The sequence below is a fragment of the Myotis nattereri genome (assembly GCF_964212035.1).
Source record: "Myotis nattereri genome assembly, chromosome: 5".
Lineage (NCBI taxonomy): Eukaryota > Metazoa > Chordata > Mammalia > Chiroptera > Vespertilionidae > Myotis > Myotis nattereri.
Genome location: NC_138080.1, coordinates 102,675,326 through 102,691,571, shown reverse-complemented (window position 1 = coordinate 102,691,571; position 16,246 = coordinate 102,675,326). Strand labels below are relative to the sequence as shown.

Sequence of the window (16,246 nt, the reverse complement as noted above, 5' to 3'; positions counted from 1 at the left end):
TTACATGGACCCCTGCAAGATGGAGCAGAGCCTCCCCGGCAGCAGGCAGCAGCTCAGACAGGGGATAGGAAGCAGCCCACCCCTGCCTCTGCCTGGCCGGTGACACGTGGGCGGGTCAGTGCCCCGTTTTCTGTGTCCCCCGGATCCCCGCTCTGCACTCCACCTTCTAGCTTCCCCACCAATCTCTCCGTCTGACACCAGACACAACACAGGATCGTCTCAGGACACTGTCCAGCGGGCGCCGCGGCTCCCCAGGCGCTGCTGCAAACACAGCCCTCTTCACCGTAAAGCAGCCCGTTTCACAGATGACACGTAGCTCTGGGTCTGTTCCCTCTCCGCCCAGGAGCCTCTTACTCCGCAGCCCACGCTCCCGGCACTAGCTCCTCAGGGCAGTTTCTGCCCCGGCTTCCCCATTAGATGGAAGAGAAGCCGCTCCCTCCCTGCAGGGCTCTGACTCTTGGGCAGAGAACCTATGTCTGCCCCTCGAAAGCTCAGTCAGCCCCGCGGGCAGGAGGCCTGTCGCAGGAGCAGCGAGGCTGCGGCCAGGCCAGCGTGCTCACTCACACACCACACCACTCTCGATTCCTCCATCCTTCCGTTCCCGCTCAGCGACCGGTGCACGCGTGTCAGGAACGCTGCAAACCCTGGGGAGGCCGTGTGAGCCCCCCGGTGTGACCCCTCTGCTCGTGGGGCGAGGTTTACCAGGGAGGTCGCACATCTGCTCGCTGGTCCCAGAAGCTCCGTGCGGGGACAGCCTGTGCTGCACAAGAGGGACGGGGCTGCTGGGAACCGTAAAGGGGGAGGCTTGACCTCGACGTGAAGGCCAGAGGAGGCTGCTCTGGGGGTGAAGCTGGAGCCCTGGTGTGAAAGGGAGGAGCAGAAAGTGAGAAGGGGAGGGCTGAGTGGCAGAGCGGGAGGGACTGCGGGAGGGACACCTGCCCTAGCAGGACACGCACACACCCACCCACCCACACACCACCCCTCAGGCTTGCACTCGCCCGGGCCAGCTTTGCGTGAGCCCTCAGACCTCAACCGAGGGAGACCCAGACACCTCCCGGCTCTCCCACTGCCGCCTGGGTGGGGCCTGAGTGTGCCATTGTCTTGGGTGAGTGTTGTGGCTCCTGGCACCTCCTGGCACCTCCTGTCACTCAGGGAGACAGTAACTGGGGCCGCCAAGCCAGGGGAAGGAACAAAGGTCTTGATGGGCACTAGAAAGTCCGCGTCGGCCCCGGGTTTGGGCCAAGGCCCTGCCCTTGGAGATCCATGTGAGCATGTGCCACGTGCAGTGAGCCCCGCGATGTTCCCAGGCAGGCTGGGCTGGGGGGCTGGGGGGGGGGGGCTGCATAAAGTGACCCCTTTCTGGGCTAATTGAGTGCCGAGTGCCGCAGGTCAAAGAGAAGAACCTGCTGTGAAAACAGGCCCGCGGATGCTTTCCCGCGGCTCATGAAGCAGAGGTTGGAATCACACAGATAATTGGCTGTAATTGTAGAGTAAACTCCGGAGCTTGGGGAGGAGGCCCGGTTGCCTGCCTGGGAACCGATGGCGCTTCCCTGGCCAGATGGTCTGCGAAGCTCACCATGGCGAGCAGCCCTCCCCTCGGTCCCACACCATCTCGGTCTCCGGGAGGGGAGAGGGGGCAGAGGGCAGGAACGTGGATGCCAGAGGGCACAAGAGCTGCCGGCCCAAGAAGCTGAGGCCCCGAGGCCTCTGGTTCAGGGACGCCGGCCGAGTCCCCGAGTCCAGATTCGGTGTGTCCAACGCCGGCTTCCCAGCTCCCTCGGGCATCCTGGGCCATCTCGGGCAGAGCTGCCAGCTTACAAAACAAAATGTCCGCTCACTGAGAAGGAGAAAAGACAAAGCAGGTGTGGACGTCTGACACAGGCAGAGAGAGCGGGCAGCGGGCAGCCCACGGAGCCGTCTCCCCGCAGCCGGCCGTCGGCAGCCCCGCGGCCTCTCTCTGTCTCCCCCGCCTTAACGGCTACTTGCCGTGCGGGACCCGAAACCATGTCCATGCGCGTTCGTGCTCTGTCCCATTAAGCCCGCTGCTGCACCTGGCACTCTGAGTGGGACGCCCCCCACGCCTGGTCCTGTGACAGCACGCACTGTGGACTGGGAAACCCTGGCTCACCGAGTTGCTGTCCTCTCCATGCTGACACGCTGGGTCATATAACACCAGAAATGCCACAGCCATGCCCATCACGGCCCGCCTCACAGAGAAGTCCTTGAGTAAAGGCACGCAGTCACGCTCCATGTGGCAGTTCCATGTTTTCTCAAATTTTTAATTTCCACTGGGAAGCTCAAATTTTGTCGTTGCCAACAATTGCTGTCAGCCCTTTTTCTTGGAGTGGCGGGCTCACCCTGTTCGCTCTTAAGAAATTGTCTTCTCAATGCCCATTTGGGAAGACCCTGTTTGCTAGTCATTCTTCTAAGTAAAAACGGTGGTTTACGGGGGCGGGGGCTAGTTTAGCTTGTAACTCAGGTGCCCAGGTGCTTTTCTTCCAACGCACTTCACATGCAGCAAAAATGCCTTAGGCACACTTCCACTCGACACAAAGCATATTGAAGAGGTGCGCTCAAGGCTGGAGATTTAATGCAGTTAACAGTTTTTACCCTTCATCGAGGGCATTCTTAAATGAGACTGGCTTTTATTTATACTCTTTGGTGCCGCTGCCTTGATTCATGCTGAGGTGCCAGCAGTTTTACTCACACAGCACAAAAGGAAAAACCGTGATTTAATCTAACCGCAAATATCGTTTTAGCCTCCTTCATAGACCCCTGAAGAGTCCAGGGGACCCCAGGGTCCCGTGGACAACACTTTGAGAACCACTCAGGCCATTACACACGAGCAGGCAAACAATCCACAGAGACACCTGCTAGAAGTCAGCAGCGAGTTCCGGTTTAAAAGCAAGCCTCCAGGGCCTTACTGGACGCTGAATGGAAGCAGACGGATGTGGCACAGCCCAGCCCCCAAGGCCCCTGACACAAACACTCCTCAGCTTCAGGAAGTTCCGTCGCTGCTGGGCCTCGAGCCTTCTCCACGGAGGCCTGCCATTCCGGAGCATTTACACCTAACGTCTGCTGGCGCTGCTTAAGGGGGTCTTTGCTCACACCAGGCCTCTGGTTCTGGAAATGGACCCGCAGGCCCACACCTCCCTGAGGCTGGAGCAGAGGGGCAGACCCCGGGGTGCTGCAGTCCACCCCCGAGGCGTACCCAGGGAGTTTGATGCTGACTTGGGTCTGAGGACCATGCTCTTGGGTTGCTGTCCTACCACTGATACCCCCAGGAGAGGGGAAGGGGCAGGGTGCCATCTGTCCCCAGGCACACCTGTTGGAAGAAAGGGTTTCTATTGGGAACCAAGTGGGGTCAGAGGGCACCATGGGAAGAGGCTGGGGGGCGCACGCACTTGCGCGCGCGCGTGCACACACACACACACAGCCCTGTAGACGCGGAAGGGATGGGACTTGGCCAGGAGGACACAGGGCACCTGGAGAGTGCGTGTGGCAGGAGATGACAAGAGTCATTGATTGAAGGACAGGGTGGGAGGGACCTGGCCTCGCACTGCGCAGTGGGTCTGGGAGTACCGAGCAGCTCAGACGGAGCTGTCTCCTCTCAAACTAAGTGAGGGCGATGGCCATGAGTGCAGGAGGAGGGGCGGAGCCGTGCAGTGAGTGACAAGCAGACAGCATGTGCCCGGGATGGGGAGGAGTCGGGAAACCCTACCCCCCCACCCCCCCACACCCCCCCACCCCCGGGGCCTTTAGGGAGGCAGGGCAGAGTCCTGTCTGCGGGATTCTCCACAGCTGCCATGTATAGGGCATTCACTGCTTGCCAGGGCTATGAATGCCAGGTATCTTCTTATGTGACCTCATCTAATCCAACAACTGACAAGGCCGATATTTTTACTCCCATTTTGCAGATGAGGTAACTGAGGCACAGGAAGGTGGGGTAATTTCTTAAGATCATACTACCAAGAAGCAGCAGGGCTTAGACCTGAGCCCGGGGCTGCCTGACCCCAAGGCTCATCCTTGAGCCACTAGACTCTTCCTCCCCTTTGGCCGAGGCCCAGGTCCTGTGCACTCTGCCCAGGGCCCGGCTTGTTGGGGATTTGCGCCAGCCAGCCACGGGTCTCCTTGCAAATGCAGGGAGAAGGCAAACCCAGCACCCCTGCCATGATGCCGTGGGCCCTGGTCAGTGGTTCTGACTGGATCCTTCCTGCTGGCTGGGTCCAATCTTCCCTAGCAATGCTCGCTGTACCCCCAGCACTGGCCAGACTCCCCAGCACTTACAGAGCTACTGCCCATCGCGGACTGCCTCCTTGCCTTTGCCTGGCCAGGGAGGGGCACAGAACCGCCTGCAGTCAGCGGAGGGCACTGATCACATCTTCGGAGTGCAGGCCGGCTCTGGCACCCCAGGACTTAGGGTCCAGGCACGGGCTCTGAAAAGCCCTGAGCAGATGGCTTCAGTCGAGGACACTTCTAGTGCCATGACTATCTGGGGGGGCAGGGGCGGGACTGAGGGAGCCCCCTTCACTCCGCCAAGTGTTTATTGAGCTTATTGTACCAGATCTGTCCTAGGAGCCGGGAGGACAGCAGCCCACGGTACTAATGAGATTCCTGATCTCAGAAACGTGGACTAGGGGAGAAGGACAATAACGAACCCGTGAACTAGGCATTTCCGAGAGGAAGTAGAACAGCACTTCCCAGGAAAATAAAGGGGGAAAGGAGAGAGAATAGGTCTCATGAAGACCACAAGGTGGTAAGGCCTTAAGGTCAAGAAGCCGAGGGGCCATGAGATGGAGCGAGTAGAGTGGAAAGGGGGTGGTGTGTGCTGGAGACATGAAGAGACGTGTGGGCTCTTGTCGGCCGTGATGAGGGCTGGCTCTCCATCCCAGAGTGCAGGAGGCACGGAAGAAGCTGAGGCAGGAAAGGGACATGATCTGGCTCTCGCTTTGGAAATGTTAGTCTGGAAGAACAGAGACTGGACAGCAGGGCTGGTTGTCTGCCTTCCCGTGGTCACGCGCATCGTCGGATGGAGACATGTGCGCCTCCGTATATGTTACGTTCAGAGTGCCTTGCATACCAGTTGCCAGGCTGCTCCGAGGGCTCCCCCGAGACTCCAATTTAACCTTCATAATCACTCCAGGGTGCTGACCCTATAAGCCCCACTTTATAGACGAGGAAACACAAGCTCAGAGAGGTAAGCAACTTGCCCAAGGCCACACAGCTATGAGCTAGCGGGGCCAGGATGTGAGCCTCAGCTGTCAGCCCAGGCCCCGGGGGAAATGCTGGCCCACAGTGAGGGCCCTGGAAGGCGCCTGCCCTCCCTCTCATTCACCAGCCTGCAGGTCCAGGAGTTTTGTGGGGGCACCTGTTAGCTCCACTAAGCTCTAACAGGACAGGGAACATTCTTTACAGAGATCTGTGTGGATGTTCATGCGAGGCAGACCTGTCCTCCTGCCGGGGCTGACACAGCATTTTTGGGTTTTTTTAATTCTCAACCCAGGATATTTTTCCCATTGGTTTTTTGAGAGAGTGGAAGGGAGGGGGAGAGACAGAGAGAGAAACATCGACATGAAAGAGACACATCGATTGGTTGCCTCCCACATGCCCCCACCCAGGGCCAGGAACCTGCAACCTAGGTATGTGCCCTTGACTGGAACCGAACCCAGAACCCTTCAGTCTGCAGGCCAATGCTCTGTCCACTGAGCCAAAACAGCTTGGGCTGACACAGCATTTAAATGCCGGTTGCCCTAGCTGGTTAGGCTTAGTGGATAGAGCTTCGACCCGCAGACTGAAGGGTCTCAGGTTCCATTGTGGTTAAGGGCACATGCCCAGGTGGCGGGCTTGATCTCCAGTAGGGGGCGAGCAGAAGGCAGCTGATCAATGATTCTCATCACTGATGTTTCTAGCTCTTTCTCCTCCTCCCTTCCTCTCTGAAATCAATAAAAATATACTTTAAAAAATAAATAGATACATGCAGGTCAACATGGAAGTTAACCCACTGGAAAGGCTCCCTGCTAGTTCTAGGGAGAACACGAATGCTGCCTTGGGAAAGCATCCCGGGGCCCTGGGCTGCAGGCTGCAGGCAGCTGTGGAGTCTCCCTACAAAGAGGGCTTTCCCACAACCACATCTGCATTTCAGAAGTGGAACCTTTGATTTCGCGTTTCCTGAGCTGCCTGGCCAGGTGGCCAGGGACATTCTGCTCTTAGAGCCGCCCCCTCGCAGCCCCTGCCCCCTGGGCGCACTGGGGTTCTCATCTCACAGAGCACTTTCCCTGCTGCCCAGAGCACACGGGATGCCATGGTGAGCAAAGCAGAATCACTCCGAGGACCTCACCATGGGGTCCAACACTTCAGGATCCCGCCGTGTCACCCGTGGGTATGGGAGGCGATACGGGAAGGGACGCTTAGGCTGAGACCCGAGCATCTGAGGGGGGGGGGGTGGTAACTAGGCGAGGGGCAGCCAAGGGGCTGGACCTGCCCCGCCAGGAGCTGGGGTGCCTGGGGAGGAGGAAGGTCAGTGGAGTTGGAAGCAGAGGTCCAGGGGGCGTTGGCTGTAGACCAACTGGAGGGGGAGACAGGACTGTGTGGCTCACGTCATGGCTCACTCAGCCCAGTTGTCGGGGCAAACGCGCGGAGGGCGCTTCGCAGATCCGGTAGCATCTAAGTCAGCGGGCTTTCTGAGTAGCAGAGATCGCCCAGCTGGTGTGGAGGTGGAACGCATGATCCTAGGAGGCCTTGGGAACAAAAGGCTAGGGGTTCCTGGGGAAGCGGGCACCCTGCCTCAACACTAAGGTAGAAATCCCGCCTGAGTTTCCAGTTTGCCGCCTGCCCCACAGGTCTCACACTACCCCCTCCAAGTGGCCTGAGCAGTTCCTTAGGTAAATATATTCTCTAGACCAGCGGTTCTCAACCTGTGGGTCGCGACCCCTTGGGGAGTAGAACGACCCTTTCACAGGGGTCCCCTAAGACCATCGGAAAACACATATATAATTACATATTGTTTTGTGATTAACCACTATGCTTTAATTATGTTCAATTTGTAACAATGAAATTGGGGGTCACCACAACATGAGGAACTGTATTAAAGGGTCGCTGCATTAGAAAGGTTGCCACTGCTCTAGACAGATAGACCGACAGACAGCCCTTCTCTAACTAGCAGTGGAATCCAGGGAAGGACTGTAAGCAGGAAGAGAGGCTGATCCGATCAGCGCCAGCACCGGTCTGAGCCCGGCTGGAACCCAGGGGCACCGGCACCAGCACCGTCGTCCCAGGGGCTCCAGAAGTGTGGGTCGTGGTGCCCATTCTCCAGGGCCCTACACTCCCCTCCCACCTCCGGTGAAGATGCTGACGAGAGGCCATACAGGACTGTGGTATGAGTGCATAAGCCACTTGCGTGCTGTGTGGCCTGGGGCAAGTGTTTTAACATCTCTGCGCTTCTGTTTCCTCAGCTGTGAACCCCTGCCGTGTAGGTGTGGTGGGGGCTGGGTACACGGTGGGTGTTTGTTTATCAGCACCTGCCATGTGTCGCTCTGTACACAGCCTTGGGGAGACTCTGCACCAGACAGTCTTAGACAAGAGCCCGCCATTGGGGAGCCTAGCAGTCCAGTGGGGGAGAGGTCATTGGTGGAATAATCACACAAACAAATATTAAATGGCAAATGTGGTGTGCGCCTTGAAGGAGGTGGGGTGTGAGAGAGTAAACCAGGGGCCCCCCAGTCTGGAAGTCAGGGCCAGATGGCGCCTCTGGGGGAATGACGGCGTGTGGTGCCCATTGCCCGTGTCACTCTGCTCCTCTTTCAGGTACCTGGAAGGAAACCACCTCACGGCCGTGCCCAGGGAGCTGTCCGCCCTCCGACACCTGACACTTATGTAAGAGCCCGCTTCTCTCCTGGGGGAGCTGAGGAATGCGGGGAGTAGGAGCCTGGCGCTGCAGGCTCCCCAGGTGGGGCAGGGACAGACAGCTGGCAGGGCTGGGCCAGCCTGAAGGCTCAGCCTGCCCCAGTGAGAACCACATGCAGAAATACCCGGCGCCTGGCATTGCCAACCATCGCATCACCTGCCTCCTCAGCTTGGGTTCCCCGTTAAATGCCTGAGATCCCTCAGTCTCCAGTTTCCCGCCAACTGTGGCTGCACTTAGATTTGCCCAAAGCATAAATGGGCATTTCTTCTTCCTCCTCCTTTATTTGCCCAGAAAATGTTCTCAGTAGAAGGTTCTAATTGAGGCACCTTCGGGTGGTAGCTGCTACTGGCTCTCTGTCTGCTGAGACCCAGGAAACCCCTCAGATGAGGAGCGGGCTGCTGGGCATGGGTGTGGCCCGGGGAGCCGACTGGTCTCTGAGCCTCGGCCCTCCACAGCTTCCCTGCCTCGCCAAGAAGGGGCCTGGAGGGGGCAGGGAGCCCATCCACAGAGGAAAGAGAGTTCTTTCAGAAAGAAAGTGTCACCCTTAGGAAACAGGGCACTGAAGAAAGGTGGAAGGAAGCACCCTGTCACCTTGTTCAGCCTGGCTTCCCACCTGAGCCCGAAATCAGCCTAAGATGAGGACTTCCCAACCTCGGCACTAGGGACGTTAGCGGCTGGATCATTCCTGCTGGTGGGGCTGTCATGGTCGGTGTGGGAATTTCAGCAACATCCCTGCCTCTGGCCACTAGATGCCAACAGCCCCCTCCCCCTTGGAAGTGACACAAATGTCTCCAAACATTGTCAGATGCCACGGGCGGGGGGGGGGTGCCCCCCGTTGAGAACCTCGCTCTAGAGACCCTTCCGCCCCAGAGCAGCGGTCCCCAGCTTCAGCCTGAGTGGTGTGCTTGCTTTTTCAAATACTGATGCTCAAGCCCACGCTTGACCAATCAGATCAGACGCTGTGGGCATGGACCCCGGCCTCGGAGGGTGGAGATGCTCCCAGGGGATTCCGACGTGCAGCTGCTGTGGAAACCGCTGCCGGAGGATTCGTCCCTGAGGAGAAGCTGGAGGTTGTAGTCAGCAGAGACTAGACCCCCACCCACCTCGTCCCCCAAGAGAGAATCTGATAAGGGGAATAAGTGAGCGCCAAATGAGAGGGAGGGCAGAGGGACAGTGAAAGGAAGAAATGATCAGGGGAAATGTGCTAGAATCAGGGAGTGTCGTCTTATGTGTTATGGCTGCTGGTAGAATGAAATGAATGGATAGACATGGAATGGAATGGTTGAATAGCTAAGTGGATGGATGGATGGACAACAATTGCTTGAATGATTGAATAAAGAGTGAATAGAATATGAACATTTGGATGACTGGGTGGGTAGGTGAATACGTGGGTGGGTGATGGGTGGACGGATGGATGGATGGATGGATGGGTGGACGGCAGGCATGTGTGGAAGCTGGGAATGGCTCCCTCAGAGGCAGCTAACAGTAAATATGACCCTTTTGTTTCCCTCTCCCTAGTGACCTGAGCAACAACAGCATCGGCGTGCTGACCAACTACACCTTCAGTAACATGTCGCACCTCTCCACCCTGTGAGTACAGGGCAGGGCTGGGCCATCCTGTCCCCACCCCTCAGGCCAGCCCTGTGCTCCGTGATCCTCCGCCTGTGGCCGCCCTGCCCAGGCCAGGCCCTCACGTCAGGAGAACAGAGCCGCTGCCTGGCCGTTAGACAGGGCCCGGCCCGCAGGCCTTCTGGAGTGGCCTCTAGGATTCCTGCTGTGCCGTGTGAGGTTCCGTCCAGGGGACGTTTCCCTACACGATGACACTTTGCTCAGGCCCATTCATTTCCCATGAGCTCTGCACACGGAGAACACTCACCATTCTACAGCAGAGGCGGGCGCTGGCAGAGCTGGCTGGGCAGCCAGCCCGCAGGGGACCCAGAAGGGACCGGGCACAGGCAGCCAGTGAGCTCGCTGGAGTAGTGGGAGAGGACCCTCCGTGATGAGGGGTGACCCTTCGTGGGGGGATGACCCTTCGTGGCGGGGGGTGACCCTCCGTGGGGGTGGTTACCCTCCGTGGCAGGGGGTGACCCTCTGGGGGCGGGGGGTTACCCTCTGTGGTGGGGGGTGACCCTTCGTGGCAGGGGGTGACCCTCTGGGGGGGGTTACCCTCTGTGGTGGGGGTGACCCTCTGGGGGCGGGGGCTTACCCTCTGTGGTGGGGGGTGACCCTCCGCGGTGGGGGATGAGGCTCCGTGGCAGGGGGCGACCCTCTCATTGTTAAGCTGCTCTTGTCAGTACATTCAAATGGGGAAGATAAGCCCCTGGCTCTGACGGCCCCAGGGTGGGCAGTGCACCTGTGAGCAGCTGAGACGGGAAGACCAACAGGGCACTGTGTCCTCTTCCGCAGGATCCTGAGCTACAACCGGCTGCGCTGCATCCCCGTCCACGCCTTCCACGGGCTGCGGTCCCTGCGCGTGCTGTGAGTACGGGGCGCCCTGCGCCGGGTGACAGGGGCAGTGCTGAGCACTCCTTCCCCGCTCTCCGTGGTCCCAGCCCCCCCCCCCCACACTTCCTCTACGGTGACCTCCCCCCCAGCACCCTCACTTGCTGAATGGGAGGAAAGAGCATTCGCCTTTCCCGGTTCCAGACCAGGACCACCTGGGGAGCCTTGAGCAAGCCGCCACCTCTGCGTGTTTACGCGTAACTGGGACCTGTGGGGTTTAGCACAGCACGTGTGAGGCCTGGGGCCGCTATTTTGAGGATCACTGTTTCGCAGTTGGTCCCTCGGCTTCAGAGGGGCGAGGCCAGCACTGTGACCCTCCACAGGGAAACCCTCACCGCGAGCTGGGAGCTCAGGGCCCGGCCCGCAGACAGCTGTCAGTCAGCAATTGGACAGTCTGCTCTTAGGGTCTCTTTTCACAGAACAGTGTCAATAAGCTGCTGACATTTCAATATCAGGAGGTTTCTCATACAAACCCTAGGGAAATGGAGTGGCTTGGCCATTCCAGGGCTCGCCTCTGCTTTCCTGCCTGGCTGCACCCTCCCTCTGTCCCTCTGTCCCTCTGTCCCTCTCCCTCCCCCCTCACCCCTCCTCACCATATGACACCTGCCTGGCGGCCCTGCCCTGCACATAGACGGGGCAGCCCACTGAGGCAGACGGGGCCACCTCTGCCCACACAGCTCTGCCCCGCCCCCGCCGCACATCTTCTCATCCACAAAATCGGATGATGATGCCAGGTGCCTCTCAATCCTTATGAGGATTAAGTCAGATACTGAACATAAAGCCCTAAGCGCCGCTCAGGCCCACGGGAAACACCTCATAAATATTCATTTGTTATGACTGTTCCCACGTCAGCACTTGCAAAAGCACCTCCCTGGCACCTCCGCCTGAGGCCTGGTGACCCCTGATTCTGGTGCCTTCCATCTGGCACAAAGAGGATCCTTTGAATGATGCCCGTGAGAGCGGAGATGCCAGACATTCTGCCCCAAACTTACTAACTTCTTACCCTCTGGCCCATTGTTACTATAATAGTGAGAATCATTTTATGGGCTTTTCATGGCTGTTGCCTCATGAAACCTTTTGCAGCAGTGCATGCGGTTGAGAGGCTTGCGCCCATTTTTAAGATGGGGAAACTGAGGCCTGGCCTAAGGTCCAGCAGCCAGAGGGTGGCAGGAACCAGCCTCCTGACTCCGAGCCCTGGGGTCCTTCCCAGCACCCAGGGCCAGTCCGTCGGCAAACACCACCCAGTGAGCTGGTCCCTTCCAGAGCCTCCAGGCTGATATGATTTATTGGGGCCCACGAAACACCGGTGTCAGCGACAACTCCGCCACATGTCATCTGCGCTGTTATTAAAAATCAATTCTCTGGGGGCAGAGGAGTGCCCGCGCCGACAGGGCGCCATCTGTTATTGTCACTTATTTATTATCCACCTTCTCTGGGGGCGCGGAGAATGGAAACATCAGCAGAACCATTTCCCTGTTTCCCGTCGAGCACACAGGACGTGAGCTCATCTCGCCAGCCAGGGGCTGAGGCTGGACCTGCCCCCCCACCTCCCACTGTCCCCCCTCCATCTCAACCTGTTGTCTCCCACCCCGGCCTTCCAGCTCTGTGCATGGGTTTGCTGCCAGGGGGTGACCTGCCGATTTTAATGGGATCCCTGTGCACATGTCCATAGTTAGAGCAGTTCTTTTGGGGGCAACTCAACACGGAAAAGGGAGGAAGAGAATGACTGCTTGCCTGTCCATCTGTCCGTCCGCCAGGCGGTGGGGTGAACGTCACCCTGTTTTCTCCCTCTTCCCCCAGCACACGGCATGCCCACCCCTGCAGCCGTCAGTTCATCAGGGTGCACTCACACACGCAGCGCGCTGAGCCTGCTTCTTGAGTTAGGGCCACTAGGATCTGAGCGCCGTGATTTTAGAATCGTGGCATCTTGTAAATAAAATGGGGTCTTAGAGGCCCTCGTTGCAACCCTCCACCTCAGTGGGGAGCAGTCATCTGCTGCATAAGAGCCAATTCAGGAAAAATAAAAATGTTCACAGGCTACATTTCTTTTACGATATTTGTATCCCTTTTCCCAGTAACTGCACATGGAGGAATTTATGCTGCAGCCTAATCCAACATGAGGGAAAGGCTCTGTGCATTAAGAGCCTGGCTGCACTGTTATTTTTAACCTAAATTTTAAATATTCCCTACAAGTGCCACCGTGGGGAAACGGGTAAGGAACGCATCACGCAGCCAGTCGATGAAGGGCAATTACTGTGAGAAGATGAAAACTCCACGGCAGTGCGGGCGTGGAAAAATAAACCTAATCCGCACATACGTTACAATTATAACTGGTAAACATGGATAGCTCTGAAGGGGGGGGGCTATCGGGGAACGTAGACACTTGAAAAAACTCATGGAGGGCTGTTAGCCTTGTCGTTTCTGTAATCAATGAAGGTGACGTTAGAGATGAATGAAGACAGTAACATATCTACAATTGAGAGAGTAGGGACAAAAAGATAGGGTTGTTGTTTTTTTGAAATCAGGAATTGCAATATATGCAACTGCATTTAAGCATTTGTAGATTTTCTCATTTCTCAAGGGATTCGTAATTTTGATTAAAATTCAGAAATGACCAGTGACCCAGGGATGCTGGCCATTTGGGGTGGGGCAGGAGAAGGAGCCTCAAGATTCAGCCACAAAGGCCAGAAAGTGTGCGTGCGCGCACGTGTGCGTCTGTGTGTGCATGTCTGTGTATACGTGTGTGTGTGTGTGTGTGTGTGTTGGCAGATGGATATAAATCCATTTCAGAGAACGTGGCAGAAGGTTGGTCCAGGAGCCCTGAGTGCAAAACATGGTGTGAAAACATGCCTGTCCTACCTCGCTCCTCATCTGAAGAAAGTCAGATGAGCACATTCTCGGGAACATTCGCGCTCTTCTCCGGGGATTTCTGTGTTCCCTGGCCTGTGCCCCGCACCAAGCCACGTGCCTTGCGTGCGTGTGGTCCCTGCCGTCACTCCCAGCCCCCGCTGGCCGCAGGAGCCACCTGGATTCGGTTAGCACAGGCGGCTAATTTGGCGTGTGTCTGCGGGGGGCGTGGATTATCATCCATCATCCTCGGTATTTTTAGCTCCCAGGACACTCCCTGAAGTGGGATGGAGTTCGCTGTTTACGCACAGGGGCTGTTCGTCATGCCCCACGCTGGCATAGACCGTCCCTACAGCGTGCCTGCCAAGGGCTCCACGTGCCCTTTGCTTGGTTACCTTCAGAGACCAAGAGCTCACTCCCCTCTCAGACAAGCTCATTTCGATTTTTTACAGGAAATATTTTTTATTTAGTGTTGACAGTATCACAGATGTCCCCCACCCCACCCCCCGCCCTCTCTCTTTGCCTCCCTCCACCCAGCCCCTGGGCCCACTTCGTTTTTGACCAGCTGGTGAACATCAGCTAATTCTGGTGAACCAAAAGGGGACTCCTTTGGACCTCCAAACCACGGTCCTGGCGTGGCCCTTTGGTGCATAAAAGGAGACGTTAGAGATGCAGGCAGCTGAAAACTTCAGCAGCAGGTGCTGGGCTGTAGGAGGGTGCTCAGACGTGCAGGAGCCGCTCTTTGGGAGCCAAACCAGGAGCGGGAACCTGCGGGAGGCAGGGTTCCTCAGCCGTGTTGTCCTGGTAAATCCCAGCCCCTTGCTCGGTGGTCTATGGGGAGCTCAGCGGCTCCGTTCATAACAAATGGGAGCGCAACTTGCAGGAGTGCCCGCGCCAGCGCTGCCTTTGGGTCGTTTGCTGTTTTTAAATCAGGGCTCCGTGCCTCTCCAGGAGCCCAGGCCTCGTTCAGAGATGATTAACGGCGGGCTGGGGGGCCTTCGCCAACCAGCAGGCAGCCATGAGGTGATCCCAGCTAATGGCAGGCAGGGGCCTTGTGATTCATAAATAACCACGTGCAGTGGAGGTGGACAGAGACTGACGAAAGTGCTAGGAAGTGCTTCCAGCACCTTCTTCCCCGGGAGCAACGGGAGGTGAGGAGCCACCGGCGCACTCTGCCCTGCGTCCGGGGAGGGGAGGCGGGTGCTTAGGGTGGTGGATGACACCCTACACCAGCTCAGCGTGGTTCGGAGCGTCACCCGGAAGCCTGTTAGAAACGCAGCCTCTTGGCCCCACCCCACCCCACCCTCCTGAGCCAGCCTCTGGGGACAGAGCAGAGCCTGCCTGCAATTAGCTCCCCTGCCCGGGGTTTGAGAGCCTCTGTTCTGTATTAAGGATGATTGAGCTCATGTCTGTTTCCACCGAAGACCCGGGCAGGCTCACAGCAGCTACAAGGGAGACAAAAGAACAGCTTTCCGAGTGTCATCCTGACACACCCCTTCGTTTCACTGCGGCTCCCTTCACAGCACAGGGGTCTGTGCCCAGCGTCCCTAACGCCGCCTCTGAGAGTCTGTGAATTTCACCAGCCTCGCATCTCACAGGCCAGGCCCTAAGGGAGCCATCAGCTGGGGGATTGGGGTGTGCAGCTGATGGCTGATCCTTCAGTGGAAGGTGTAATCCGTGGGTTGTGGATTTGCTCGCGTTGTGACTTGAGCAGTGAAGCATAGTTCATTCCGTTTTCTCCCTGATCCTATTCTCCAGGCATTTACTTGAAGCTCAGTATATGCACTGCTCTGCAGGTGGGAATAGCTCCGCAGGGTGGAGGGAGGCTACCTGGCCCCTTGGACATGCTGTTAGGAAATGCACCAGGCCCACCCGGCCCCATTAAAGCAGCGGTTCTCAACCTGTGGGTCGCGACCCCTTGGGGGGTCGAACAACCCTTTCACAGGGGTCGCCTAAGACCATTGGAAAACACATATATAATTACATATTGTTTTTGTGATTAATCACTATGCTTTCATTATGTTCAATTTGTAACAATGAAATTGGGGGTCACCACAACATGAGGAACTGTATTAAAGGGTCGCGGCATTAGGAAGGTTGAGAACCACTGCATTAAGGCGAGTGTGAGGCCCCCAGGCACCTTCCACAGGAGCCGAGTGCCCACCGTCTTCTGTCACCTGAGCTGGGACGATAGCATTTCTCACTCCCCATAAATCTCCCAAAGTGACTAAAAAGGGAACGAGTTTCTTGATCGGAACCAGACATTCTTCAAAACCCTGTCACAAGTACCACTAGAGGCTCATCGTTTAGCACTTAGGAAATGACAGTTCTGCATGGATTAATGCCCCCGCCACCACCTTCTGGGGCAAATCTGTTTACTTTCACTCCCAGTTTACAACAGGACACTGAGGCCCAGAGAGGGTGATAACTCTGCCCGCCGTCACACAGCTGGCACGAGGCAGAATCAGGGTGTGAATGGAAGCAACGTGGATGCAGAACTTACGGTCTCAGCCACAGCTCTTTGCATCACCTCTGAAACTCCAGGCCTCCCTTAGGGAGACAGCTCTCCATTTTGGGGGGTGCAAAAATGGAGGCCCAAGATGTAAAGTAACTTGCCCAACACTCCACAGCGAAAAGGGACTGGTCCCATCCCAGGCCCGTGCCATACAGCAGTCCGTCCTCTCCTTCCCAAACCCTCTACCCCCGAGTCCCTGCTGCCGAGCGGGGCATGGGGACATCCACGCGCCGGCCACAAAGGACACGGTGCCTCCTGCTGCTGGCAGTGGGGCCCCCAGTGAAACGGAGGGGCCTGGGCCAGCCTGGGACACCACGAGGGCCTGAGTCAGGTCCGCTCTGGGCGCTAACCTCCTGCCTGTGCTCTGCTGCAGAACCCTGCACGGCAACGACATCTCCAGCGTCCCCGAAGGCTCCTTCAACGACCTGCCGTCCCTGTCCCATCTGTAAGTAGCCCCGGCTCTCTCCCCAGCGTGCGCC

General features: G+C 57.5%; 1 protein-coding gene across 1 annotated transcript in view; it reads left to right on the top strand.

Moving 5' to 3' along the window:
- SLIT3 (slit guidance ligand 3) overlaps nt 1-16,246 on the top strand; it is a 536,168-nt gene that overhangs the window by 494,011 nt on the left and 25,911 nt on the right. Inside the window, exons 21-24 of the mRNA XM_081092174.1 lie at nt 7,804-7,872; nt 9,422-9,493; nt 10,310-10,381; nt 16,141-16,212. Coding sequence (XP_080948300.1) covers nt 7,804-7,872; nt 9,422-9,493; nt 10,310-10,381; nt 16,141-16,212 — 285 coding nt within the window. The remainder of the gene's footprint in view (nt 1-7,803; nt 7,873-9,421; nt 9,494-10,309; nt 10,382-16,140; nt 16,213-16,246) is intronic.